Source organism: Branchiostoma lanceolatum, chromosome 3, assembly GCF_035083965.1.
Source record: "Branchiostoma lanceolatum isolate klBraLanc5 chromosome 3, klBraLanc5.hap2, whole genome shotgun sequence".
NCBI lineage: Eukaryota > Metazoa > Chordata > Leptocardii > Amphioxiformes > Branchiostomatidae > Branchiostoma > Branchiostoma lanceolatum.
Window position 1 is genome coordinate 11,273,730 of NC_089724.1, and position 27,672 is coordinate 11,301,401.

A 27,672-nucleotide genomic window follows, 5' to 3' on the forward strand; every position below is an offset into this window, starting at 1 on the left:
CTTGCGTGCGCCCTCGATTTTGAACAGGATATATACGCTGTGCATGGAGAAGAAACTAATAAAAATACTCACTCACTCACACTCACTCATCCACTCACTCACTCATTCGCTTTCACACTCGCTCACTCAACCACTCACCCACCCACTCACTCACTCACTCACACTCACTCACTCACTCACTCACTCACTCACTCACTCACTCACTCACTCACTCACTCACTCACTCACTCACTCACTCACTCACTCACTCACTCACTCACTCACTCACATAGGGCCAGTTCCCTGAAATTCAAAATAAACACAAGCGTAAAAGAGAATACCTAAAGCATCACATTTTCTCTTTATTGTACCATAAACATGGTAGGTTGTAACGGTACACTTAAGACGTAGCAGAGAGATGCGTCGGCAAGTGTGTTTACACCCGCCTACACTGGACACTTAACAGTAACCATAAACGATTTGGACTCGGTCTAGCAGCGGAACAGTTCGGCCATTTAAAGAAAAGTTATCATGTTGTAGGCTGTCGTGTCCAATTGAGTTCTAATGAACATGGCTTCCTTCTCACACATGCAAATAGATGGGAAGATAATATAAATAGACCATTTGACTGCTGGAGTAAAAGTGACAGACTTGGCGATGGCCATTGCACGATGATAGCATTGTAAAAACGATCCGACATACCAATCCAGCAATCTTGTTTGCCATTACTGTTTGGCAGATGCAACGGTATTGTGGTGCCAGTACAAGACTCTGTATGTCGGAGCACACTACGCACGGGTACCCAGTTGTCAGGATGGATCACTTTGAACGTGTTATGATCCCTCGTGCAACAACATGCAGTAATTTCGTCTAATTCTGGCACCGATTAAAATAACACTTCAGTATCACTTCAAGTTCACGGACAGCGCTCTGTCGACATTGATCCGGTCCTCTGGTATCGTGAGGTCTCGCAATGTCTCGCGGGGTCTGAAAGGCTGTCAGTTCCAATTCACGGACTCATCAGTCTTCTATTCTTCTCCAGTATAAAGAGCCTTGCCAACGAACACAAGACGTCACACCATATCACACTTGATTTAGTCTAAATCGTCCTCTAAAGAGATGAGATGAAAACAGCTGCGTATGTTAAGGAATACCTGGGGAAGCCGTGGCAATAACTTTGAGTTTGCAAGCACGCGCCGTGAGAAGCCCACATCTTAACTTGATCAAGTTTAACGACACCCCAGACGCCACTGAGATCCCTCGGGGAAAGACGTCGTAATTTTCCGTCAGAGTTAGTCACTTCTTCGTGCAACACTCAAAATAATAGTACTTACGTAAAGGTGCACGTACCCCCTGTGAGGGGCGTACGCATAATGATGATAATAAGACGTGAAAAGAAACGTCATTCACTCAAAGACTCAGCAGTTGCCTAAGGAGAAACAACAGTGGTCATAATGGCTTTATGCCAGGATATCCCATCATGCCCCAGACATTTTTAAATGTCATTGTTCACAAAGCGTGATGCATGTCATTCTCTTCCACCAGTAGTAGTCCCCGGATGAGCTGGGAGAACATTGAAAGGGACGGTGTACTTTTAGTGCTAGGAACTGTGTACTTTTGTAGCGTCAACAAACGAGGGATTCTTCACATTGCCACTAGCTCTCTTTTTAGCGGGAGGGGGTGGTAGAACTTAGATTTCTCTTGCGCAATCTTGATTTTCAAAGTGCCAAGAATTGCTTTTACCCATCATGTTTGAACGATAGAACCTACGCATGCTCGGGACATATTCCTACCATCAGCACCCTACATTTTACCACATTTTGTATTAGTGATGTTTTTATACAACGTGGATAACAACTGATACAGACCCAGGAGGTTATAGAGAGACCTCCTTGTACAGACAGGTAATCTCCAAGCAGATCCACACCGGGCGCGAAAATCGTACATGCTAGCCAGAGAAAGTCCAGTCAGCGAGAGAGGGTGGATCTGCTTGGAGATTACAGACAGGGACAATGGACGGATCTATTCTGTTGTTCCCACGTTCCCGTCATGCATTGTTCTTAAGTCATGTCTCAACAGCGGTACTGGTGCCAAGTTCTCGTCAGCATGGTTCCTTCTAAGACAGGGCTGTAGGCTGTAAATTCTCTGGGCAGACATCACAAGTAGACGATTGTCCCGTGGCCCACGGAGGTAGTGTTTGTAGGCGTGCGAGGTTTGCAAAAGTTCGTCTGACATCGCCGTGCGAACTTGTGAGACTGGCCCATCTGGAAATGGAGATTTCTGGTTGCCCGGACCGCGGGAATGTGCGCTTTTGCCTGTCGCTGCCATTTGTTGGCGTTCTCGTGACAGTCCTGACGGGTAGGGTAACTGAGAACAAACACGGCATTGTGAGAAAGTGGCTCCTAACACACAAACTACGTATATACGTCGCCTACAATGTGGGTACCAGAAGCAAGCAGGGGCACCTGTCAGCGTAAACTGAGCGGGAAAGGGGTGCAGAATTAAAATGGCGCATCACATTCAGATTAAAACACTAGTACTGCGCCTCAGCAAAATAGTATTCGCGGTGGTCTTTAAGTTCGCAGTTGTAAGAAAGGGGTAGGTGGGCAGAAGACAGAACAAGTATTTTCGCGGTAGTTTTAAGTTTGCGTTGAAGAGGTTACCGCGAAAACCGCGAATATGAAACCACCGCGAAAATGTCGGGATGAATTTATGTGTGGGTTCGTAAAAAAATTGCCTCAATTACGTCTTCCTCACTTCGCCCCCACCCCTACCCCTTCCGTACTTTCGTTGTCCCACATCTACATAGATGAGATCGAGACCCGGTGCTCTGGGGTACCCCAAAGGAGCCCAAGTCTCTGCGTCAGAGGTCCCAGGAATCCCCCGACAGTGAAGTCCGAAACTCCGAAGTCTCCCACGAGAGCCTCGCTGCCGAGGTGGTGAAGATAAACACACATGTGGGGTCCGGCATGCGGCCATCCTGACACGAAAGGACCGGCACATTTATCACAGTTGACCACTGACAGGGCGCTTCCCGGGGCGACACAGCCCCTGGCAGTTCAGCCAAGAGCAGGCAGGAAAGCGGACTTGTCGGGCCCAGACGGACTTCCCCCCGCGGTAGCGTACTTGTGATGCTGCGCTATCTTAGGTTACACAGTTCGGGCGCTAGCTGCGAGCCAGAAGCGAGGCTCCAGTAAGCAAGCATGCTCTGTACGGCGATCAGGAGGGAAGTGCTTCCTAGCTTAGCGGTCTTATGCTTGTTCGGAACGCTGACCTTCGCCGATGGAGAACCCGCGGCCGGGAAAGCGGCGTCCCTCACAGGCCGAGAATTCCACGGGCCTACGGAGGGGGCGCAGGCGGGGGAGGGGACTCCCTTTACCGACAGTGAGAAGCAGAAGGCCATTGAGGAGACACAAAGGCTGAAGAAAGCAGTAGGTGAAAAGGCGACAAAGTCTTGGGCCGCTGAAGGACTTGGCGCTGACCTGCCCGAGGTAGAAACTATCAGTGTCAGAACTAATGTTCCGATCACGGGGGAGGGACAGACTGCCCACGGCTCGCCCTCCCCCAGCCTGGCCGCAGAGACTCTAGCGCAGGTCCTGGCACCAGGGTCCGGCCAGTGTGCCTACACCTTCATCGTGCCAGAAACCCTAGCGAAACAGACCTGTAACGCCGCGGACACGGGCATCAGGCAGCAGGACATACAGGCCATGTCGCGCCGGTGGGAGATAATGCAGACCCAGATCGCCCAGCTCCGCAGCGAGCTGACCACGAGACTCCTGGAGACGGAGAGGAACGTGCTGAACAAGTCCGCGGAGTTCCTGAAGAGGATGCAGCGGGAGGAGAAACCGAGCACGCCGCAGGTAGCGCAGCAGGCTCCGCAGGACCTCCGTAATCTGGAAATAGAAATTAGACAACTGAAGGACAGACTGGCAGTGATAGAAGGTTTGAATACCAACCAAGACGACTTGATAAGGAGCCTTGTACGGGACAGAGAAGAAGTCGACAAAGTACTAACGGCACACGAGACGCTCATTCAGCAGTTAAAACTAACAATGAGGGAATCGCGAGACAAAAACAACAAATTCCAAATGGAAGTTCGTAACTTAGTCTATAACCAGAGTGGGACAATTCTACAGCTCTTCGAGCAAGTGAACGCACTAGGTTCAGAAAGGAGTCCGGAGCGGCAACCTGACGGGGTCGGGACTTCTACTCCGCTCAGACATGAAGACATGCAGGTGAGTTTGGTTTGTGTAGTTACAGAAGTCATCGCCTCTTAAGACTGGACATTTCGGCAATTTTGAAGCAGCCTGCGCTCTTATGTTTCTTTTTGTGTTTTTTTTATAAACGACAGTAGGTTTAGGAACCGCCTTTATTGTGACTATCAGAAGCCTCTTTAATACACGTCCACTAGGAGGGAATGTTTCCGACGGGATCATTTTTCTTCACTACGTGCCGCGTGGGCGTGGTTAAGGTGAGAAACTGCTCGTCTCGCGTGACCTCGTAGCACGTCAGGAAACCTTAAAAACTTAAAGGTGCACGAGGCAGACAGGAGCAATGTCCTGTAGAAGCGGATAAACAGATAAATATTGGTGGACATTCCAAAAACTCTTCGTAAATCAGTGCCTGTTTATGACAAACATCTTGGACGTTTGTATGTAGTGCACGCATGTCGCTAAATGGCATAGAAATATGAAGTCCAGTTAGGACGAAGGCATAGCCACAGTAAGAGTCTAAGACAATAAGTTAACAGGTTGGCTATGTAAATGTCGTATAGAACAGTCCTAAGCACGATGCTAGGCGAAGAAGAAATCTACTCGAGCAGCCTCCAGACGAGTCTGTACAGATCTGTGCTGGACAGCGGACTGACGAACGCACGCCTTGTCTTGTGCAGACGACATCAGCGACTGTCTGCATTCCAGTTGATACGATTCAGTTTCCAAATGGTCAAGCAACCAACCCACTAGCTATTAAAATAGGCTGTCCGGACTAGGAACGAGTATCAAGAACGCCTGGGAACACAACATGTACGTTGCAACTGTTATATTTTCATCCAATACAAATCGTTGTTGACTGTATGGATCTGTAAATGTCTTGCAGCATTCAAACAACACGGCTCTGTTGAATATCAACGTCAAGGCCAATGTGTACACAGCCTGGTGTTTTCACTTAGCTTAGCGGCTGCTCAACCACTCAGAGGGAGTTCAACCTCATCAACCCTAGTGTAGAAAAACACGTGGCGCTCCTAACATTCCTTCTGACCCGTGAACTATGTGTAGATAGGATTGCTGTATTACAACATTTGAAGATCGCGCTGTAATTACCAAATGGTTGACCCAAACATAGAGGGGAGGGAAAGTCGAAGTGAACGTTTGATACAACGTCTGTAGTTACAGCATGAGCCCTTGTTTGGGGACCACACTTTTGAGCTCCGGACCGACGCCTTGGAAAACGTTTAAGCAACAGTTAGCCCTGGGACGCCTTACCTTTCGTCACGCGGACATGGATGTCAGAGAAATGATGTTAACTCGGTTAGAAAGTTGGATACATATTATATATGTTTATATTGGCAGTGAATTGCATGTTTTACCAGTAGGAGATATCCGTGAAAACATGACCTGTGGTGTGTACGTTAGAGGTCTGTATGGAGCCCGGTGCATCCAACCATCTCTTACATCGGCACACGTTTTGTACCCTCAATCATCTAACATTCCTAAAAGCAAAGTGCATCTGAACAAACAAACAAACAAACAAACAAACAAACAAACAATCAAACAAACAGCAGTTTTCCGTCACATATCGAAATGAGATCAAAGGATATTAAAGAACTACTTTAATTAATAGACCAATCAGGAATATTCTTCCGTGCGACAACTAAGTTGACCGTTCGATGTACGGTAAATGCTTTCTCAGGTATGGATATTGATATTTGTCTATTTTGGTTATCACACGCACATGTCCCCTTGGGTAGTTAAGTACTGACCAATCGTTACAGAATATGTGCGTATCATATCTGCGTCTCACGAATTTCATACAGAAACGAAAGACCAGCAGTGTGGCCAAAATTCATCCTGTAAAACTACGGGGGATACAAAGAAACTGTTTCCCATAAAACAGTTCCTTAACATGTTCACTTCTCATGGAAAATTGCAAACAACGGGACTACTGATGATCGACCGTAAGTGAGCCTCGGTGTGGAGAAGGTCCTTAGCGTTGGAATTCAGAGAACGTGAGCGACTAGTCAATGTTGGCACTTTCTCGTTATTAGTCGGCGGCATCCTTTCAGCGCCTCCAAATTCTTTCCGACTGAATGGACAGTGAAACGTTCGGTCGTTACGGTTGCAAGTCCTGCTTCAACTCAGCTTGTGCAAAAGTCACTGCCAGACAACTTGGGTAGGTGCCAGCCCTACAGTGTGCCATGTCAGGGGACGAGCCGCGCGGGGTCTGGGTGATACCCTACAGCACTGACTGGGAATAAAGGTCATTCGTCCGTTGAAGTTGGCAAGAACATGATTATCCTAATCACACTATGAAGATTGTTAGTTTCAGATACATTTACACACTTGGACAATCGCCCTACTTAGAACATCCCACACTGAGAGTTAGAGCGTAGAAAGTAAGTCCCGGCTCCAGTGTGACTGGCTCGGCTCGCTTATGATCATATCTTTTTGTTTAATCACTTTTATATTAAATTCAAACAACGAATGTCTCAATTTCAACGGAGCTCCCATATAACTTTTCAGGGGTCGAAATTTTTGGTATACATCATGACCTTCATTTGACCTACATCATGGTGTACAGTCATCGGTAATCTGACGACCTGCAGGCCAACGACGGGCCTGACCCTGCGAGTGAGCAATCTTATCTGCCATCTCTCACCCTGTAGGATATCCCATCCCCGCCCTCAGTAAGGTTAACATTACACCAGCAGAGATGCTGCCCGCGCGAACAGATCAGATCACATGTTATATCAGATACCATTCTTCATGACACATATGACCTTGGCGCCATATTGGAATTGTCCGCCATTTTGATCTCCCATAATGAAGGCCTGAACATCGAGTAACGGCTGATGCCTGGTGGTAAATCTGGGTTTGTCGGACTTTGTCCACAAGATCAAGAGGAATATCTGGGTTGATTGATAAGGTCTTCATCTTCAGGATTTCCTTCTGCAGCTCAGCTGATCTGAACCTCTGATCCACACCCTTTCACGTTGACCTAGATATACCATTAGTTCAGACGGAACCGACATGTGCCGAGCCCTTTGAATGCATTTCTGTTCCCGCAATCAAAGAGAATAGAAGCAGCAGGACCAGACATAAAGCACCGTTTCGTAGTTTTCTGGATGTGAAGAGACTATTGGGTGTACGTAAGTGTGCTGCATCGAGCTGTTCTGTTTTTCCTCAAAACTGTTTTTCTCTAGATCACCTTCCTTCCAGTTGTAAATAGGTCGGAAATTACGGAAATAGTTTTGAATAAAAGATTGATTAAAAGAATGCCCGACAGTAGCTCATCATAACTTGTAGCCAGCTCTGCTCCCTGTCTTGTCCTTCGTCCATGCACACATTGCTGCCATTTTCGGGTGAAACGGAATATATGAATCATTTGAGGACAATCTCGGTTTCGCCGCCTCCTCCTGATCCAAGGTCGACAACGATGAGAACCACATGCGGCGAAATAGTTGGACTTGAAATGAAACAAATCTGGTCAATAGTTGGCATATAGGCGGTATTATCAAGATCATGAACAATTATCAACAACACTGTCCAGCGTGTCAAAACACGATGTGATGTTTATCCAAGGATACTGATATCAATCGAGGTGATTAGCTAGACACAAATGAGACTCGAACACACCACAATTGAGACACCCATCTGTAGAGCATCAACATCCAGGGCAGACACATTTCACACCCGCTGTGTTCTCCGCAACACCAGTCAACCGGGTGTCAATCACGGTACTCAATTTCGATCAAAGCAATCCAACGTCAAAAGTAATCAAAGTTATGCGACCGTGGAACCTTGGTTGTTGAGTGGATCGGATGTGGTACAATACGGACAACTCAATTGCTGCTTATCTTCCGTTTGTTTAAGCCATGCATTTGTCACACTTGGGTTCCAGTGAGTGACGCTCTGCGGTGTCTGGGCGTGGAGTCGCCACTATGCACGCACTGCCGATTACAGATTTAAACATGTATACACCTGTAGCTGATCAACCGTTATCAACCTATCGACCCCTCCGCACTGGGGGGCTAAACAAGCCAATGGACGGGAGTCATGCAAGAGATGATCCAATCTGGTCTGTGTCAGTCCGACTTTTTTACTTGGAAGATGACATTTTAAAAGGTCCGTTGCGTCCTACTGTACGCCTCCAATGACGTAGTAGTACCTACACTTTTTTTTGCGATATATTTCGAAGTAGGCAATGTATTGCAATAATAACGGAAATATCGCTAAGTAAGCATTTTTGCTTTAATTTGTTGAATGCCAATGCCCAACGTATTCGGAGCCCGGCTGGCCTTCCTGATGCTTGCTCCCTGCCGATCCAGCCGGTGTTGATGAGGCAGTGTCTGGGTCAAGGTCTGACATCAGATATGCAAACTCATATCAATCTCATCTATAGGTACCTGCTGACAGCTTAGGGGGTGGTACGGCGGAACATTGATACTTTTGGTACAGCTCTTATCCTCTTATCATTTCGCTCAGCTTGGTGTGTATCGCAGACATATTAAAAACTAAACCCTCCTAGTCTGCTACTCCAACAAAAACGCTGCTTGGCCGAGAATGCTGTGGCACGTCCACTGCCATTGGCTATGCTGAGTACGTTTCCACCCATTGATTGATTCAGCAGCTAACTTTCTATCAGAGAAGGCCGGATATGGACTAATGTTAACGCGATGTTGCGAATTACCTTATCATTATGCCTCTGTGACACACAGATTTAAAATCGATTGGCCGACGGGTCTGCAAGCTCTAAGTTACATTTTAGGTAGGAATACGCCCAGTGTTCTCTCGATAACTGCGTGCGCTCTTTTTAATAGATATCGGCCGATGTTCGTAGGTCCCCGAGCCAGCCCAGAGTATATTTTCAGGTGAAAAATTCGCTCGAGTCTCCGGCGATTTTAAATTCGATGACCTTCTGGCGATCAACATATATGGCCGAAGCCCGTCGACTGTGTGACATGAAAATGCCGCATGAAAAGACACGGATCTTCATCCACGTTGCATCAACATCGCCAATCTGCCATTGTCATCGGCCAATCTTTCCATGGCTTCCATGATTTCAATGTCAGTTCCATGTTAGTAAATGCCCATAAGGAGGCTATAGGTAAGACAAATGTATATCGAGATCATCATCATAAGCCCTACGCCATTTAATTAAGTAGGAATTTATGGGCTCCCTTGGAAATCAGTTACATTGTTAACTAAAGGGACCACCCTAAAGATGAATAAATAAATAAATAAATAATGTCATGATGACTCATGACATTACTACTCAATGAAATGGCGTAGGTGTGTTACCAGGCGCTTCTCATCTTTGGATACGACACGTAGAACCGTCAACGAGATTGACATCAGTTGAACGCATAGTCCTGATGGAGTGTAAAGTGGTTGATAAGACCGAACAATAAAGAATGATTAGTGTTTGATCGTCGCAGATCTAAGAGTCACCAAAGGCCATTTATTGCCTGGCAACATGTTAAATGTCTGTTTAAAAGACATATGTACATCGGGTGAGATCGCCATCATGGCATTGCTTTGTGAGATGGCGTTGGTGAGTAACCAGGTGCTTATCATCTACTGGATGCGACACGTAGAACCGTCATATATCATCATCAACGAGAATGGCATCAGTTGAACTTTCGTCAGTCCTGATAGTGTGTATGTGGCCTGATAGTGTGTATGAAGAATGATTAGTGTTTGATCGTCGCAAATCTAGGACTGACCAAAACCGTTTTTAACGTAGTCAGTGCCTGTCAACACTTGTGCCTGTTATGCATCGGCCTACTTCGAGTACGGAGTTCGAGTACACCTAGGGTATCAAATAATGGTCTTGCCATCACTGAGGGTAGAAATGACCTCTTCCTACACATCAAAAATGGCCAAAGAATTGAAATTCACTTTTACTTTTAGGTGCCAACATGACCGTCAATCATCTTAATGTAGTAAGCTCAGTAAGGATCAGTAAGTGCCTGTCGACATGTTATGTACCGGCCTGCTTGGGGGGATCAAGTAGGGTATCGAATAAAGGCCTTACTATCGCTGGTAGAACTGACCTCTTCCCACGAATCAAACATGGCCAAAGAATTCACATACACTTTTTGTTTTGGCCGACATGACCTAGTTAACTGTTGTTGAAAGCGGGGTGATGACCTATTGCGCCAGAACGTGATAAAAGATGACAGAGTTGAAGATGGACGTCTCGGCGGATGTGCACAGTCTCCTCCTCCGCCTCTCCTTCCGACATCTGGCCGCCCGATAAGCTACTAAGGAAAACATTATCTTTGCAACTCTTGAACACAAACATTCTTGGCTATATAAATGAAAGAGAGACACAGTATACTGATGATCCTTCGATCTCTCATTGAACACATGGGACGATGGTAAACGTCGACCGACTCTAACTGGCAGTACTATATGGCATATGGGCCACTGATAGCAAGAGCGTTGCAACTGAGTTACGGAACAACCATTTCAACGGAAATACGTGTAGGCAAATGTTTTTGGTATCTACAGATGAAAAGTACTAGTTCTGTACTGATCCAAGACTAGTCAATGACACAGACGTACGTGTGTATTGCACTTTTGTAGGGACATATGTTGATCTTTATACAGATATGGCAGATTCCATAATCATACGGTTGTAAAAATATTATTGCGGTTTCTGTAGAAAGAGTAATATTTTGGGTATGCTCCCGACAGCTTCTGGAGGTAATATCTTGTTTCTACCTGAACTGCCTTCTTTTAAAGGTACGTCAATTCCGCATCATCCATGATTGTACTGACGATCCCGGTTGTTGTTCATTTCTGCAGCATTTGGCGAGAAACCAGATCAACTTGAGCCGGAGGCTGAGCCTGCAGCAGTCCAAACTGGAGAACATCACCCGCGAGATCCGGAAGATGAACGACGGGAGGGAGGCGGTACAGGGCACCAGGTGTGTCATCTAACATGGGGTCTCCACACACGGACATCTTGGTGTACCTCATGTTTTCTTAGATATTTGTTCAGAATTTTTAAAGAAAATTATGAGTTTTCCATTTCTGATGTACATATTTTGGCTTCTGTGCCTTGTGATTAACAACAATAGATCTTAAAATTTGCACAATGTCACCGGAGGAATAAAATTAAATTCAATTTAACTTATACTTTTGATTGTTGTGGGTGTTAGAATGCCAACGGTCAAATGAAAAGTACTAGATGTGAAAATTGCGACAGACATATTGACAAAACCGACTTACCCATTTGGAATGAGTTCGACTGCCTTAACCTCATCTTTTTAATGGGCCGAAATATGTCAAAAAAGAGCAGACGTTTAAAGCAATAAAGTACAACGATTTATTATGTTGGCGATCAACGCGACTTGGTTGCCGCGAGATGGGTTCCAGGAGGACTGCCTGGCGGTTCAGAATTGGTACGGAGCGCACTGCCGGTCGGGTTTTACGAGTTTGTGCCTATAATACAGCTATCCTGGTGGACGTTTATTGCCACTCGTAACTATCCCAGAGACCGGACCGGAGATAGATAGTTTCCTGTGCGGCAGGAGGAACCGCAGGCGGAACATTCACTAGGCAAATTACAGCTAACGGCATTACCCGTCCCGTCATTCATCAGTACACGGCGGCGCCTTGAACTAGCCGGGCCCTGCCGCGCTGCTCGTGGGGATCCGTCTGCATCTGCCGCCCGGGTCTGGGCGTTAATGGGAAACCTTTACAGTCAAGGACACATCGCGTAGTGCCTAATAGACATGCGTGTCTATAGTTTGGTATGGTGCAACACATCTAATCCACACCAAGTGAAACTGTACGGGTGTGGATTTGCGCGGATCATGTAGTCTGCAGAAGTCAATGATCACATTTAGTGTTGCAAAGCGTACGTTCCGCGGTTTTCTACTTCACATGGTAACAGTTTAAAACCAGTATCAGCTCGGATAGCAGCCCGCCGACCTTCCGGCCCCCTCCGTGTTAACCCTGACCCGCACGACACGCCGGCTCTCACTCAGCGGCGGAGCCTGCAAACATACCGGCCAATTTCTGTCGCGCTGTAGAGGTCAAAATTACCGCATACGGCAGGGTTAATTTACCAATTATTCTCAACGCCACTCCTCCTGAAAGTGATGGTCTGTACGTTTGTGATCCGCGGAGTGTTTCATCAGGCTCCACGAACTTCACACGGTCTCCGGGACCTTCATCGTTGCCTCACTTCTCAGACGTTACTTGGGAGTTGGTGGGCGCACACACATGTTAGCAAAGCTGGGGATCGGATGGCCTGGTTTCTAGATTCGCTTACTGGATTATCGTAACAGGATTGGATCGGGTGGTAATCCACCAGATGGGTGGTTTGAATGATCTTGAATTGCGGTCAGATCTCTAGATGGCAGGCCACCGTGCACGAGTTTATAAACCGGTCCATCAGTCTGATAAGTGAACAATGACACCAGACTGGAAGTTCTGACGTTTAGATCATTGACCCCCTGTAGATGTTGACGTTACCTGCTTTTTTTAGAAAACAGAATTTCAGTATTGTTGAGTTGACTGTAGAGGGAGCTATCAAGACAACGAGCATTTTAGGATGGGATTCATGTTCAGTCTTCATCATAATTATTTTACATTCTTAATTGTGGAATGATTCCATATTTAAGAATATCTTATCATTCAATGATAATACTATCATCTTTGGGCTATTTAGCTTGATATATGTAGGTAGAATCATCAATTTTAAACAACACGAATAAATCTGCATTTGAAAACCATGATAAGTCGCACAATTATTTGTGATTTAATGATTTGATTATCATTTTTTCCGCAGAGAAAAAAGCATTGCAGAAATGGAATCCAAGATTCAAACCCAAGAAAGGCTGATCGCTAATCTGACGCAGATTGTCTTCAAACTGCTAATACAAGGTACGGACGGATTCTTTTCTGTTCTTCAGTGATATTGAAGACATTTTTGTACACTGGAAACAAAAAGCTGATTACGAACTTTTGCTCACTTTCACTCACTTACTCTCACTCACGCACCATTACACACACTCTGGTCTGGTCTCCTCATCGCGCCACCTGCCACCAGCTGAAGTTACTGACGGAGTTTTATCCTTCTTCTTGGGCATTGTTGACGATGAAAAGTTGTTGTTGTTGTTGTAAGAGAGCGATCTGACGTGTGTGGCTTGGGTTTGTTTTCCCGCGCGATGGGAACTATAACCCCACGTACCCGAATGTATGACCTCCGACCCCGGAACCAGCCGAAATCCCCGCCGATCGCGATGGAATGAATCGTAGTTGCGTTCACACTCCAAATTTGATAGGGTTGGATTGGATTGATCCTCCCCAAACTACCTCCGGAGGTGGATTTAAAACAATCGCGATCGGATCGATCCAATTGCGATCGGGAGCGTTCACACTGAAAAAAATCAATCGCGATCGAATCGATTCAATCGCGATTATACTTCAATCGCGATTGAAAAAAATGAGTGTGAACGGGGTCACTAGTCTCACGCACGCACCCTTGCACATACCCCTACACATAACACGCACTCACTCACTCACCCACTCACTCACTCACCCTAACACATACTCTCACACATATACTCACTCACGCACGCACTCACTTGCTCACGCTTGCACATACTCTCACACATACACTCACTCACGCACGCGCTCACTCGCTCGCATAGACTCACTCACCGACGCACTCACTCACTCTCCTCTCATTCGCCTTCGTGTTATAAAACTTTGAAGGTTGCAGTGACGCGATGGAAGATTCCATGTACATCTTTCTGTGGATTCATGAACAATGATTCACCTATTGAAGACGGGCCAATATGTCTCCAGACAAGATAGTCCTGTTCCAAGAACAGTACCCAGGCGTTGTCTATCGGGAACCAAGTTACCCTAGCGTCTGTTTTGATCCAGCGTTTTTTTCCAACCAAAATATTGACCTAACTTTCGACGGCATTTGTTTATTTGATTTTCAACCGTAGCAGTCCGACCGATTTCCACACGTAAGTGACATGCGCTGACTGACGTGCGCGCAGCCTCCCGGTAGTTTTCCCGCGGGAACGCTCAGCATCACCTTCAGGTGAAGATGTTTCCGTTGGGGTGGTCCTAACGCGTAAGGTACCCGGAGTTTAGATTCGCTCAGAACACCCCAGGCACGAACCTGTCAAACAGCGTTGTAGAATTTCCGGGCACAACCGCCAACTAGAGCCATGAAATAACAAAACAAATTGCTGAAGCGCTGAAGGAACGGTATTGTTGTACCCCAGGGAATCCGAGAGATGGTTAGGGGACGAAATACGGAGACTCAAACGTCAGGATTGATCAAACTGTGAAACTGCTGATGGAAGTCAGGCCTGGTGTAACAAGAAAAGGAAACGAGGGGAAACGATAAAGACAGCAGTTTTGTCCGCATTTAATACCGATGGTGCTGATGTGGACGACCTGAAAGCACATTTAGGTATGAAAGACTCAGTTCTTCTATCAGGTACACTTCAAATGAAATTTAAAGACCTATTCTCAGATAGGCTCTTCTGGTACCTGGACGTTTGGGTCTAGAGAGAGCGGGACCTAACAATCAATTCAAACTTCGACTCTTGTTAGTCCGTCAACGTTTCCATCCCCGTTAACGATGTTGACATGGTCTTTATAAACATATATGTGGAAAAGAGTAGTGTAAGAAGTCATTAGATGTTGGGTGCGACGGTGCTTTGAGCAGAATGCGTGTTTATTTTACGATTGTGCGATAGACTGACGGTGCAGGGCGAGCAGGCGCAGCCCTGTGAACAAGAACTGGTACCAGTCTTCTGACTGAAGTCCTCCCATTCTCAACGGAGTCGGGGAGCCGAGTTTCCTTGCAGCTGTGAGACTTTGATTTGCTACATCTAGTGGTCCGTGAAAGCCTTTCATTAAGGACTCGCGATTCTGTAGACGACACTTAACCTGTGAAGAGAAGAAGACGACAGTGGCACCGAGGAGGGTCCGACTGTTGGCATGTTCTCTGTAACCCAAAACCCGTCACCTCGGTAGACGATATACTTCTGTCCCTGAATTAGCGATATCCTTTGCCGGTTCTTCCTTTTATGCGCGTTTTGTGCCAAGAAGTCTTTGTGGTTCACGGCTTGATGGTTCCCTGATAAGTTCAAGTACCTCGCCGAAGAATATACACTTCGTATTTCAACACTACCGGCGAGGTAGAGAAGAGCCATTGGCAGCTGGGCCGTTCAGGGGAATTACAATTGAATCGTACCAACTGTCTGGTTCTCGACGGAAGTAGTCTCAGCTTTTAAATCATTCCCTGGTAGTATTGTCTGGTTTGTGTAAGCTTGACAGTCTTTGGATTCATTTGGTCAGGATGGAAAGATGTTGTGTTGGTGATTTGAGCTACTCGCCAAACAGCTAGCGCTGGCCAGTGTTTGGTGGGAGATACTAGGTACTTGATGAGGTACTTGATGAGCTACTTACACCAACCCCCTGTCATCAAAACGTCTTATTTTGCTTGATTTCTGCCTTAACTTTTACAGGAAAAAAATTGTTCCTGTACTAAAGTGCATGAAAAGTGTAGACTACAGATGAATACATGTTTTGCACCCAAATGTTAGGTATGTTTTGTGCCAATGCATATGCATCCCGAATACTTAATCCCTTGCCGAAGTGCGGAGTATCCACCGAACGTATGTCAACTTGCTTTAACGATGCTTATTTAACCTTAATGACTCTTCACAATTTACAAATCACTTACAGCTAAATACGCTTTTTCTTTTATGGCCGCAGCTCAGCCAGCGCTCCGAATCAAGAGCAGCTTAGTGCAAAGCCGGAGAAATACCTTTTAAGCGGGATGTTTGCTGAGGGAATTCTAGGTTACGCTAATGGTGGGCACGACAGTCGGGGTTGTCTGCGGGGCACATCCCTATTTGGCCGGCTGGTTTGTTTTTGCTGCGGGCTTGTATCGCTCCTGGTGGTCTAGGTCAGGTTAAGGGTCAGCTGTGATCATGAGCTGTGGTGCGGTCCTGTAGCGAACAGGTAGGATTTGTAGCCCTCGCCGGGGTTTCTCAAGATCGCGATAACCTCGGAGGGAGAGACTGGGTCAAAGATGGCGGCGGAATCCCACAGGGCAGTGGTGTCCGTGGAAAATGCATTTAGCGGTGTTCCGTGGTAACTGCGTCAGGGATTTCTGACCTGATGCTGGGGATAGAGGTGTGGGAAAGCTGATGAAGATGAGTGAAATATTAGAACGTAAAGCATTTATAAAGACCCAAGGGGGTGTTTCCTTACATGAACAATTCAGAGCATCACGTCCTTCAGCGATGTCTGTCTGACAAGAGATCTGTTACTCTGCAATGTTGCGCAGGTACATCTCTATTGAAATATTTACTCTTGCTTAAAGTGTTCATGACACCACAAACACCAAAATACAATTTTCGTTCTGATTATACATTACCAATAACAGTGTTATCCAATGAACATGGACATTTGCGCCATATGTACACCCTCTTGATAGTATTGAACATCGAGCCATCAAAAATCGTACTTCCAGCTCTTGATTCCTGTCGCCGGCCAGGTGATCAAATTAAACTGCGAGGCCGTCACAGTGAACACGACAGCCGGCCGGTACTGAATGGTCCTGAATGCTCGTGAAAAGCGTTTTTTGAGAAGCAAATAGTGTATTACATAGAATTGCACGTTGCTATCACATTTTGTTTGTCTGCTTCTCAAAAGTACTTTTTTTTCGAGCCGCGGTGCCAGGTTCCGAACCACGGAGCAGACACACTTGTGACGACATCAGTAGCTCTAGACTGCCCTTACACCCCCTACCCATCGTCCAGACTGTTCCAATTGCCCATAGCTCCCCAGAGTTACAGGTTTCACTCCACAGAAACCATCAACCTTGAACGGCGATGACAAAACCCCCGCGGTACCATCTCCCTGGTTAATTGTACACAAATGCCCATCCTTGACTAAATGCATGTCTGCCTATCCATTACGCCACACGCTGAGACCGGCGTTTTTGGAGTTCTTCAGTCAGACGGGGTCAATTCTGTTTGTTATTTCAAACCTGTGGGCTACAGTCGTGTATGTAGGGGACTGGGATGGAAATATTTACTGAAGATCAATTAGTCACTGTCACAATCAAGTACAAATGATCCATTGTGCTGACACTTTTATTACGCGTTTGCGCTTGGTAACTTTGAACAGGTGCGTTGTCAATTTACGATTGTGATATCTCAACATGAGTGTTGAGAGGGCATAGACAAATGTGGAATTCACGAAGGTATCAGACCCCCGCTGTTATGACGTAATGATTTAGGATGTTCCTCATACTCGCGCACGGAAGGTGTATATTTGGGGGGTGGGGGGGCGTCAGTCTGCACAGACTTGACCGAAGTTTAAAGCCCAGGACAGGCGGCCTTCTAGCGTTCTTGGCCGTCGCGTTATAGGTCAAATCAATTTTTCCACGTTGAGTGATATCTGGTTGTCTGTTTCCAATTGCGACAAGAAGCCTCGTGAGAATCATTTCGCCAAGTGCTAAACATGTCAGCTTGAACCACCAGGGTCATGTTCCACGATCTGTCAAGGGGAACGGCTAACATTTCAGGACAGCTGAAAGCGGTTAGAGCAGTTGTGCTTCGGTATGTGCCATTTGCCAGGAGTGAGACATTAAAGGTGTTTAAGGGGGGGCTAGCACTGGCAGGTCGTGCCGATCGGGAAAGGTCGGTATTTCGGCGCAAGGCGCTGTGGTGTAAGCGAAGACAGCCGAGGTGTGGGCGTGTTCGGAACCTTCAAAATGTGAAGGCCAATCCAGTCTCTGATAACACTTGGTGGGATCAGATATCCCACACAAGGCCTCCGATATGATAAACCTCCCAACAGACTGTCTATAAAACGTAAGGCTCTTCAGAGAAATCCACCTACACAATGTAGTTTCAGCGGGACGTTTCGTCCCCCAGATTTTCAAAGATGAGGCCAAACCTATCAAGCTCAGAGTTTGACGGTTATCATTTACTTGCGAATAGTTCTCGGGTAAGAAACTCCAGTATCAACATGTCTGATAACGTTATGTGATGCTAAAGATTCCACACGCACACCACCTCTGTCCCCCCACACCTGTAAGGAAGCGTCGTTTGGCAGGAAATGCGGTAATACATTTACATGTGTCTAGTGACAAAGTTCAGTTCGTCTTTGACCCAGCGTTCTCCTTCTCGACAGTATATGTCTGAAATGTTGCTGCGGATGATTGGGAGGGTCGACGAGATGGAACTTCAGTCCGAATGTCTGTCAGCTAGCTTACCAGTGACTTGTAGATAGATTTGGCTTGGAGTGGGATTCGCATCAGCAATTACGGGAGCAATCCCGCGAACCATAGCCATAAGCTTTTTATAATTGAACGGTTTTACTACCACATTTTGTGCAGATAGTTCTGATTCCGGCAAACTATAGCATTGGACGAGGACTTGCAGTAAGCGGGTCAAGGGAAAGCCACTAGGCCGAGTCACATACACTTGCAGCCTTCTCAGTGCCCATACCGAATTGTTTGAACAAATTGTTGGTCTCAAGACTACAATACCTGTAGGCTGAACATCGGAATGAAGTAGGCATGTGTTACATGTCGCCTCTAACGTTAGAGGTAGAAATTCCGTATCAAAGTGGCCCTTGAGGAAAACAAACGCCTGGTGTAAATTATTTTGTAACGTGCAAGTCGTCCATATTTCAGTCATGTATGGTGACCCGTTGTGTTTGGCCAAAAACGCGAGCCGTAGCGAAGCCGCATTGCACTGCCACTAGCTACTTGAAATAGCATCATGCTTCACTTCAAATGAGGATGCCTTGAAACGAACAAACGATGGTATACGTACGTTACAGGGCAGTCAATAGTGGTTTTCGAACGTATACGCTCATGCACTACCCACTAGCCCGTGTGGTAGCTATTTCTTGAAAGGCCCCATGACATGTGCAAGGGTTATGCGGCAAAACTGGAAGGATTTTGAATAACACAGAACTTCCTGACACATTTCGGTCGAAAATGATTCCTTTCTCAATCATTCAATGATTTTTATGCGGCGCTTGTAAATGGGATCCTCGCAAAAACAAACCCCAGTGTAGGATCCTAAAGGCCTTTATGCCTTTACCGTGCTACCATTGTCATTGCTTGTTAGTGACAGTTCGTCTGGACATCTGTCTATCGTAGATTGTAAAATTCTGCGTAGGCGTTCTATAACTACTATTTTGGGCTTCTGTGTATATACGACCGAGAAAATTGAAGTGAACATGAAAGCGAAGACAGGCATTCTTTCTACTGAACTTGATACTCAAATTCAGAGGTTAAGAATGTTACAGTTACCATTATAGGTATTGAACTGTAGGAAAACGTGGCATTTGGACAAAACAGGCGAATTCTTCAAACGAGGGCGAGTCAGGACACACAAGACAGGCACGTTTCTTAACGACAGTAGGCTTCTGAGACGTTACAGCTACGAGCATCTGTAAAGACTTGGACAGGAAACTGTTGCATTGGAAGGTCTAGAGTTCCCCTATTTGCTTCTTTTGTAACAACCATATACGGAATGTTATCGGCAACGGCACCTATCGCTTCATCTTCAGTGATTTCTTTCCTTGGTGGAAAAAGTCAGACTGGAGACGTGTGGACAGATCGCGTGTAGTTGTCACTTGAGTCATAGCAGTTCCAGATACGAGGTTGCACGCAAAGCATGTCGGAAAGGGCTTCCATGATGATCACTTCCAAACGCTGTAGACAGCTACAGGTATTCATTAAGTTTAATCCGCAGCAATAACTGTCATCCTCAATTCTAACCTGCTCTTATCTATTTTTTGGATAGCCCCTTTCTTAAATTTCGAGAGTTATCTTACCGGAAGAGAAGCTCGTAGAGTCATTTTCAATTGCCGAGGTTGATCTGATGCCAATCAATCATTGTTTGGTGACTGTGGTCCGAAGAATATCTTGAAACATTACATAACCATTACATGTATTTACCCCTTAACAGTATATTTGATCAGATTACCCAAAACACAATGAAGAGATCGCATCCACTTTGTCCTCTTCAGTTCCCCCATGGCCAAGTTCCCTTACAGGGTCTGGCGCTTTCATGACGGATTACACAATGAAATGACCTCTACCCCGGTCGGTGCCCTTCGTCACTCATGACCAATAGATTCCAAGATGGCGGACAGTTGTAGCAGACAGGTCACGACCTTCCTGTTCAAACAAGAGTCGCTTCATTACACATCAGCGACAACTGATGTCAAATGTCACACTTCACTATTAACGGAAACTTGGAAGTAGATCAAACATGCTATCTCACTTTCAAAACATTCATCATACCCACTGAGCATATTCTCCAAACTCCAAAGGCGTTCATTCGTCGAGGGTAGAGTTACAACAACAACGATATTTGTCTGAGTTGGTGCCCATGGTTGTCATGGTTGTATTTCATAGGAGCCCTGTCAAAAAAAGGTCAAAGGTCAATGTGGACACGCAAACAGCTTCTAGAAGAATTCGGGATGATGCAAAACACAGTAGGGTTGGAAATCTAATACGTATTACAGAAACAGAATGATCAGAGCGAAGCACTATTCTGACAACCACCACTTTGACAGCTTTCCGTTTTTTGACAGCCAACTTGTGACAGCAACCATTTTTTAAATCTTGCAACAGCTACCGTTTTCGCCATCACCGAACAGAACAGAATCTTCGCGAAGAAGGCTTGCTGTTGGAAACTACTTAGTTATGATCCCTCTTGAAGTCTGTCTGGTGTATTGGGTATATTGTTATATGGCAACACCGCAGCTGTGTGCACATCATGACCAACTCAGTAGCTATCGACAGTCTATGATTCCGAACGTTTGTCATCATGTTACAATTTACGAGGGTCGAGAGAAGCTAACCCAGACCTTCGCCAAATAAAGACTCCACCAACGCGATTGCTCAGCAGACCTTACAATGATTCGATCAGTTCCGATTTCCTGTTTACGGTAGCGGAAGAAGACATTATATCCCCAAGACTTATCAGTGAGAATTATTGCTGCTCCTTAAAGGAACAGGTGCGACGGCTCAAGCAGTGATTCGTGATTCGGTGATAATGGAGATGAATTAGAAGAAGTTTAGTTGTTATCTGTAATATCTGGCTTTGTATACACGTATGGATACTATATCCTCTAATGTCAGTGGTAAAGCGTAATGTATACCTAGTATTGATATATATATAACTCAAATCAAAGAAGCAAAATTGAAATTTAATTGACAAGGAACACCTGATAATGTTATCATAACCTCTTCGCTAGCCCCTGAAACAGCTCTGCACTTTGCCCCTGATAGTTATACGTTATGAAAAGAGTACATCTGTCTTGGTACAAATGTGCATGTAACGTTATACCGCATGAAAGTGTGAGTCCTTACAGCTATCTTTCAGATCTAAAGGTGAATGTTGCGGCTTTTACTTTGGCACACATCCTACTTAGAGGAATTTTGTAAATTAAAGCGGAGTCTCAATTTTCCTTTACGCTCCCCAGGATTTCCCTCGGCCCATTTATCAGACTCGCGGCTTTGTACCTTCCTACATTCCTCCCGTCAGGACAGATTACATGTCTGGCATCTTCACCCGATCCCGGGCCTCGGGCAGAGCTGACCTCCTTGTGATCACTTACAAACAAATCCCCGAAACGCTACTTTTTAAGCATACGTTTGCATGACATCTGTCAAAACACGGAATGTCGGGGCGGCGACAGATGTGGGGCAAGTGTGCAGCCATGTTTAACAAATAAACACCTGAATTCTTAGGATAAATCATGTGCAAGGCTGTTAGAGCTCAAAACGGCTTAACGTAGCGCGTTGTCTGCCACCCGTGTAGAGACGGGTCACGGAGCCTTCCCAAATTCTAAACCACTCTGCCCTATTTTACACATCATTTGATTCCCGATCAGGGACAGAAAAGAGTGGAGCAAATAGCGGGTAATCTCAAAATGGTTTCATTTTCCTTATTACACGGGCGGATTGCATCTCTGAGAGGCAGGGCTCGGTCTGGAAGTACCACTGATTCTTGCTGACGATGATTGTTTGGGCAGTTGTTGTATGACCCGAGATTATTACGTTATTTAAGCCCCGGTTATACTTTCAGGACCTTCCCACGACCACTAGCCAGCCAAGGTTGTTGGTAGGTTGGGAGCAGTCTGACAAGATTTAGGCCACGCCTATCTTTCGCGCCAACCAAAAAAGTCCGACCATGCCCCAACCATTTCCCAACCAGTAGATGACTTACTCCCAACTCTCAAGTTCTCAACCATCCTGACCTCAAGTAGCAGACTGCCGAGTCTCTCTAGACCCAACCGATTGGCAACTCTCGCCCGAATTAAAATTGGCACAAATTCAGCGATTTTTAAAAGGGGTCGTTTTTGTTTTTAATCAAAATGATCCGTACTTCTATGTTGTGTACATCACCGAGAGATCAAGGCTATGTGTCAACCGGTGCTTTATGGACCGGACCAGGAGGGCTTTCATGGCTCAGGGATGAAAACGCTTTGTCAGTGGTTATTGCAATATAGTTTCATTTTATGTTTATCCTCTTTCTTTCACCATTCACTTACATGTAAAACTATTTTTCGACTCCCCATCAAATTTATTTTACCATCTCCGTCAGTGTATCCCTACTGTCGATAGACACTATATGCAGAAGAGGTTCTCCCAACCTGAACTGATGAGGAGAAGTGCACATGTTAGTCTGGATCCCGACTGTTTGGCCCAGTCGGACGGATGTCGGGCTGTGATCCGTTTGTTTCTGGTTCAGTCGGTCAGACGTATTTGCGGAGTGCACCACAGTTCGACATTCCTCGCGGGCATCAGACTTCGCACACGACCTTTTCCTCACACGGCTTCCCGGCTGGCTGGCTCCAGATCCACACTAAAGCCCGGGCCCCCTCTCACTGGACCCGCGGCACGCTGGCGGCGTCGCTGCGTCCTTAACTGGATTTGTGTTACCCTTGACTTTATCATGGGAATATCATTCAAAACGTACAAGTATGGCCAAAAAGACACACAAAAACAAAACACAAAGCTAAAAAAGATTCGTTTTTTGTCGATGAAATTCGTTGAGTGCTTTGTCAATTCGATCGGCCGCAACGACGCCGCGGGTCAAGTGAGAGGGGGGGCTTAACTCGGTCATCATGCACGGACAATCCGTCGGGACCTCTTGGTGCATGTGAGGATCCAAAAGGCACCAGTACTGATGTGCCACCTACTCATCATGACGTGAAGTGGATAGAACACGTATAGTTGTGAATACACACATGACACGTACATGTGATGGTAACATGATTTATTGGAGACATAGGCGGACAATCTGAGAATTACTATACTCTCCAACAAATAGGACATGGAAGTCGGACAATTTGACTTTAACACTAAGGGACTCTCTACCAGGCTCCGTGGACTGGTCAGGGTCGCTAGAAGTCTACTAAACGGCACTTGAAACGTGACAGAATGCGTGCGTGTCGGGGTTGTTGTTTCATTACTTCAGGAGTGAATAAGCCTCGTCAAGCCCATGAGGTATCTAAGGACAACGGACGAACCTACCCACTCGGACCCGGAGTCTGACAGTAGCACGGTCTGGAATAACAATAAAGTCTCCATCTCTACCTCGGGATTACCACATCCAAGAACCCGGGACCTCTGCACTTAAACTATACCGGCACCGAGTCCCCGTTGTGGTATCAGTTTTAGTGAAAGCTCCACATCACTCATCATACCTTCACTCACATGATGTTGATAAGATAAAGTAGAAAATCTTCCTGTCACAGTCTTTAGAGGCAAGCGCGTGCACACTACAATGGTCCGTGAAATATATATGCATACCTTTTGATTATCGACTATTAATTAAAAGCTCAATTGTCCTGTTTTTGAACGTTTTTATTCTCTCGTTCGCCCTCATACCGAGTGAGGGTGTGTACGTAGCGCCCCACCAGGCGAGGGATTATACTGCACAAACAAGCGGTAACCATAATCTCATCTAGCTCGTAAGCTTAGAACAAGGACAGGGCAGCTGGAATGTCTAATCAACACAGACGGAAAGCTTTACACTGCTGCCAGTGTGGTGTCACGGAAAACCAGTATTATACCTGCCACACGGCATGCCTCAGGAAGCTAGCCAGAGAGTTCGTCATTGTAAGATCTTATAAGGTGCTTAACGTAAACGGGGTTGTCTGGCCACAGATCATCGCATATGGAGCAAATACAAGATGCTCTCGCCAAACCTACACCGAGAATCACGGAGAGGCACGGTCAAATGCCTGCTGTTTTCTGAACTCCTGACGTCAATGGAAACTGTACGTGGTTTGAGTGCGTGTGATTATTTACTGCGGAATCTCCCCTATTAACCCTACAGTTTGCTATGAAAGATCATATGCCTATATTTTGAATACTAGGGCAGAGGTCAAACTTTGTTGAGCTTCTGTACAGTTTAGCGGTCGATGCCTGCCCATGACCTTCACATGCCTTTAAATGACAAGACACATTTTATGAAATCGTTTTTTCTCCTTTGGCGTTTTCCCTGGACTCGTAAACGCTACATAAAACGGACTTGTTGAGACCATGGGGGTTTTATCAACCTGCACTTGGGGCCTTTCTCTGGCGCTTGTCTTGTGGAAAATGAACGTATTTGTCGTTTTCAATCTGCAGATCCGCCGCCGGTTGACGAAAGCTATTGGACAGCCTACAAGTTCCAGTATGACGACACCTGTAACAGTTGCCATGGCGACCAGTACGTCAAACGAACCAAGTATGACGTCGGAAAATATGTAGGCGTCGTCCTGTGTACGCCCACACGCTACAAGGTATTCAATATTTCGTCAAGTTTATCTATTTTGACGTTGTTTTCCAACTGTTCCATAAAGAAACCTCCTGTGGTTTTAATTCACCGTTGATTCACGAGCGTTTCAACTGTAAGTGAAACCTCCTATGGCCAGCCCAGTTGTACCTGGTTTGAATTAAGAACTTAACTGTTTCTTTCCTTGAACTTGAAGTATTTGGAGGTGTAGACTACTTTTTAATGTTGAGCCAACCAAACATAACAAATTACACGTGGAATTCAATTGATTGCAAGTAATGTTTTCCCCATTTGCACCAAATTCCAATGACTACTATAAACGGTTACTATAAAGGAAGAGCTTTTTGATAAAGGAAAAATGTAATATTGCTGCTAAGACTATACCTAAAAGTGTTGGATGATTACACAACGCGCATATCAGCTACCAACAAGTACACACAAACAACAACACACCCTATCCAAAAAAGTAAGTGGGAATGGCCCCTGTACGTATATGTAACTAGGGAGCGCACCTTAGCCAAAAAAGCCAGTGGCCCCTGTAACGATACGCTGTGTATATCTGTGGAATTGTAAATGTGTACTTAGGCCATAGCAAGTAATTTTTATGGATGACATCAGCGCGCTCATCAATTTTCGCCTGATTTCGAAATAAAAAACAAGAAATTTCATTGCCCTCCGACGGTAGTCAACATGCCAAAAAATGGCAAATATGTCGTAAACGTTGACAGTCTAAGGTGTTTCATTGCATATGAATACCCAGTGTAGTTCCTGCCCATGAGGGTATGACAAGCTGTTTTCTGCGTTTGTTCTAGCAAGGACATTATATAATGTCATTGGTTCTAGTTAATTGAGCTGTATACACAAGGTGTTTCATCGCATATGAATATCCAGTGTAGTTGCTTCAGATGATGGTACGACAAGCTCTTTTCTGTATTTGTTGTAGTTAGTCTATTGAGATGTATACACATCTACAATGACATGTTTACTGTTGAATCAAGAGGTTTTATATCATATATGAAACCTCATTGGTTGAATGCAGGAATAAAAGATCTGTTGGTCAAGATATCATATTTTGTCGCCTCAATTCTTGTTTAACAAGATTTATGATCTCAAAATTTGAAAGTATAGGAATCTTGTTTTTTTGCCCGCCTTGCTTTTTTTCGCCCTATCTCATTATTTTTGGAGTCTGTGGAGGATGTCATCCATAAAATTTACTTGCTGTGGCCTTATGTACGTTTGACTAAAAATGTGAAAAAAGTACACACAAACAAGTACGACCATGGCTGCATCTTTCCTTCCCAGATCTTCCTGAGCGACTCGCTGACGGGTCTGTTCCGTAACGTGGCAGACCGGGTAGGACAGGGGCAGGACCACTGCGAGTTCCTGGGCTCCACCCGGGATGCCTCGGCCATAGACCCGTATTACTCCTACTGTAAGCAGGCCACAGGTAAGCATCGGTATGAAAATAACGGCCATACACATGCTCCGTTTGTGAATATTAGTCATCCAGGAAATGGAAGAATAGAATTTTGATTCAATCTATATCACTGGATTACGATAATAAAATTCACTGATGAAAGATGTTGGAAGGGCCCAAAATTTTTATTCATACATATGTTAGTTCGTATATTTAACGGACAGATTTTGTATTGAGGACATACAGCTTTCTATTTTGTGACAGGTAAAAAATATCAGTCACGCCCATCTCAAACAACTGCCAAACTGAGCTGGACATCTCCCCGTCGACTGTAATATTTTTGTTACATCTACTCCCCAGGTTTCTGGCGGCGGTACCGAGGGGAGGACCCGAAGTACGGACCGATAGGGTACGACGGAACCGGCAAGTTCTTCGGGAGGTGGTACGAGTGCGGCATGCCCATACCGTGAGACAGCCACGACAAGACGCGGCGCTGTTTGTCACGAGGAAATGTCAGCGAGCCAGCTAGCACTGTATGGTTGCAATGGGGGAATTACTCGAGAAGAAAAACGACAGAGAAAAGAACTTCAGAGATGTCGACATTGGGAATAGATTTAAAGATTACAATTATTGCCAACACGCCAGAGAGGGTTTGATTGGAAATCTTTGTGTAATTTTACACGTTCCATGGTGCTATGTCCATGGTGCTTCAAACTTATGTCGGAGACGTCACTAAACATAGTGAAATAAGTCGTTACAATCGTACTTACTCTATTTGTATATAAGCCAGAAAGTATGTGTAAGCCATTTATTTACATGCTGTTTCTCGTTACATGAAATAACTTTTTCTCTTGACGGTTTTGCTTGTTGCTCTAGAACATAACTCTATGCAGGAAAAGTTCATGGAAAACACAGGATCGACGACTAATCATATTAATCACGTGTTGTATCTATAGCCATCTCGTCCCCAAGCTTTATGGACTTACCGATATTTCCCATTGCTCTCGTACCCAGATATCATCACCCATTTGTGGCAGGATATTGTGTTTCTGTATCTATTGACATTATACATTCACCAGAGGAATAAAACTTATGAGATGTTACCTAAACATACAAAGGTTACATATTGCTTTTACTATGTCATGAAGTTAAAATACTGCTATAAATAAAATCGTTTTGTAGGAAGATATAAAAATTCATAGGTGGTGGTTAAGCGCGACTAGCAGCAATCATATTA

The 27,672-nt window shown here is 45.4% G+C and overlaps 1 protein-coding gene across 1 annotated transcript; it reads left to right on the forward strand.

The window, feature by feature from the left end:
• Positions 1 to 2,867: 2,867 nt before the first annotated feature.
• On the forward strand, positions 2,868 to 27,544 carry LOC136430240 (uncharacterized). The gene is made up of 6 exons (XM_066420678.1): positions 2,868 to 4,214; positions 11,010 to 11,131; positions 13,003 to 13,097; positions 24,871 to 25,025; positions 26,321 to 26,465; positions 26,796 to 27,544. The coding sequence occupies exons 1-6, from the start codon at positions 3,183 to 3,185 to the stop codon at positions 26,903 to 26,905; spliced, it is 1,659 nt and encodes a 552-aa protein (XP_066276775.1). The 5' UTR covers positions 2,868 to 3,182; the 3' UTR covers positions 26,906 to 27,544.
• The last annotated feature ends 128 nt before the right edge of the window (positions 27,545 to 27,672 follow it).

What these genes read in the sequence shown, in the direction of transcription:
- LOC136430240 (XM_066420678.1), top strand. Translation starts at nt 3,183, where the DNA reads ATGCTCTGTACGGCGATCAGGAGGGAAGTGCTTCCTAGCTTAGCGGTC. An exon ending in CTTCAAACTGCTAATACAAG is followed by an intron (nt 13,098 to 24,870) that starts GTACGGACGGAT and finishes TTCAATCTGCAG; the next exon opens with ATCCGCCGCCGGTTGACGAA. An exon ending in CTACTGTAAGCAGGCCACAG is followed by an intron (nt 26,466 to 26,795) that starts GTAAGCATCGGT and finishes TCTACTCCCCAG; the next exon opens with GTTTCTGGCGGCGGTACCGA.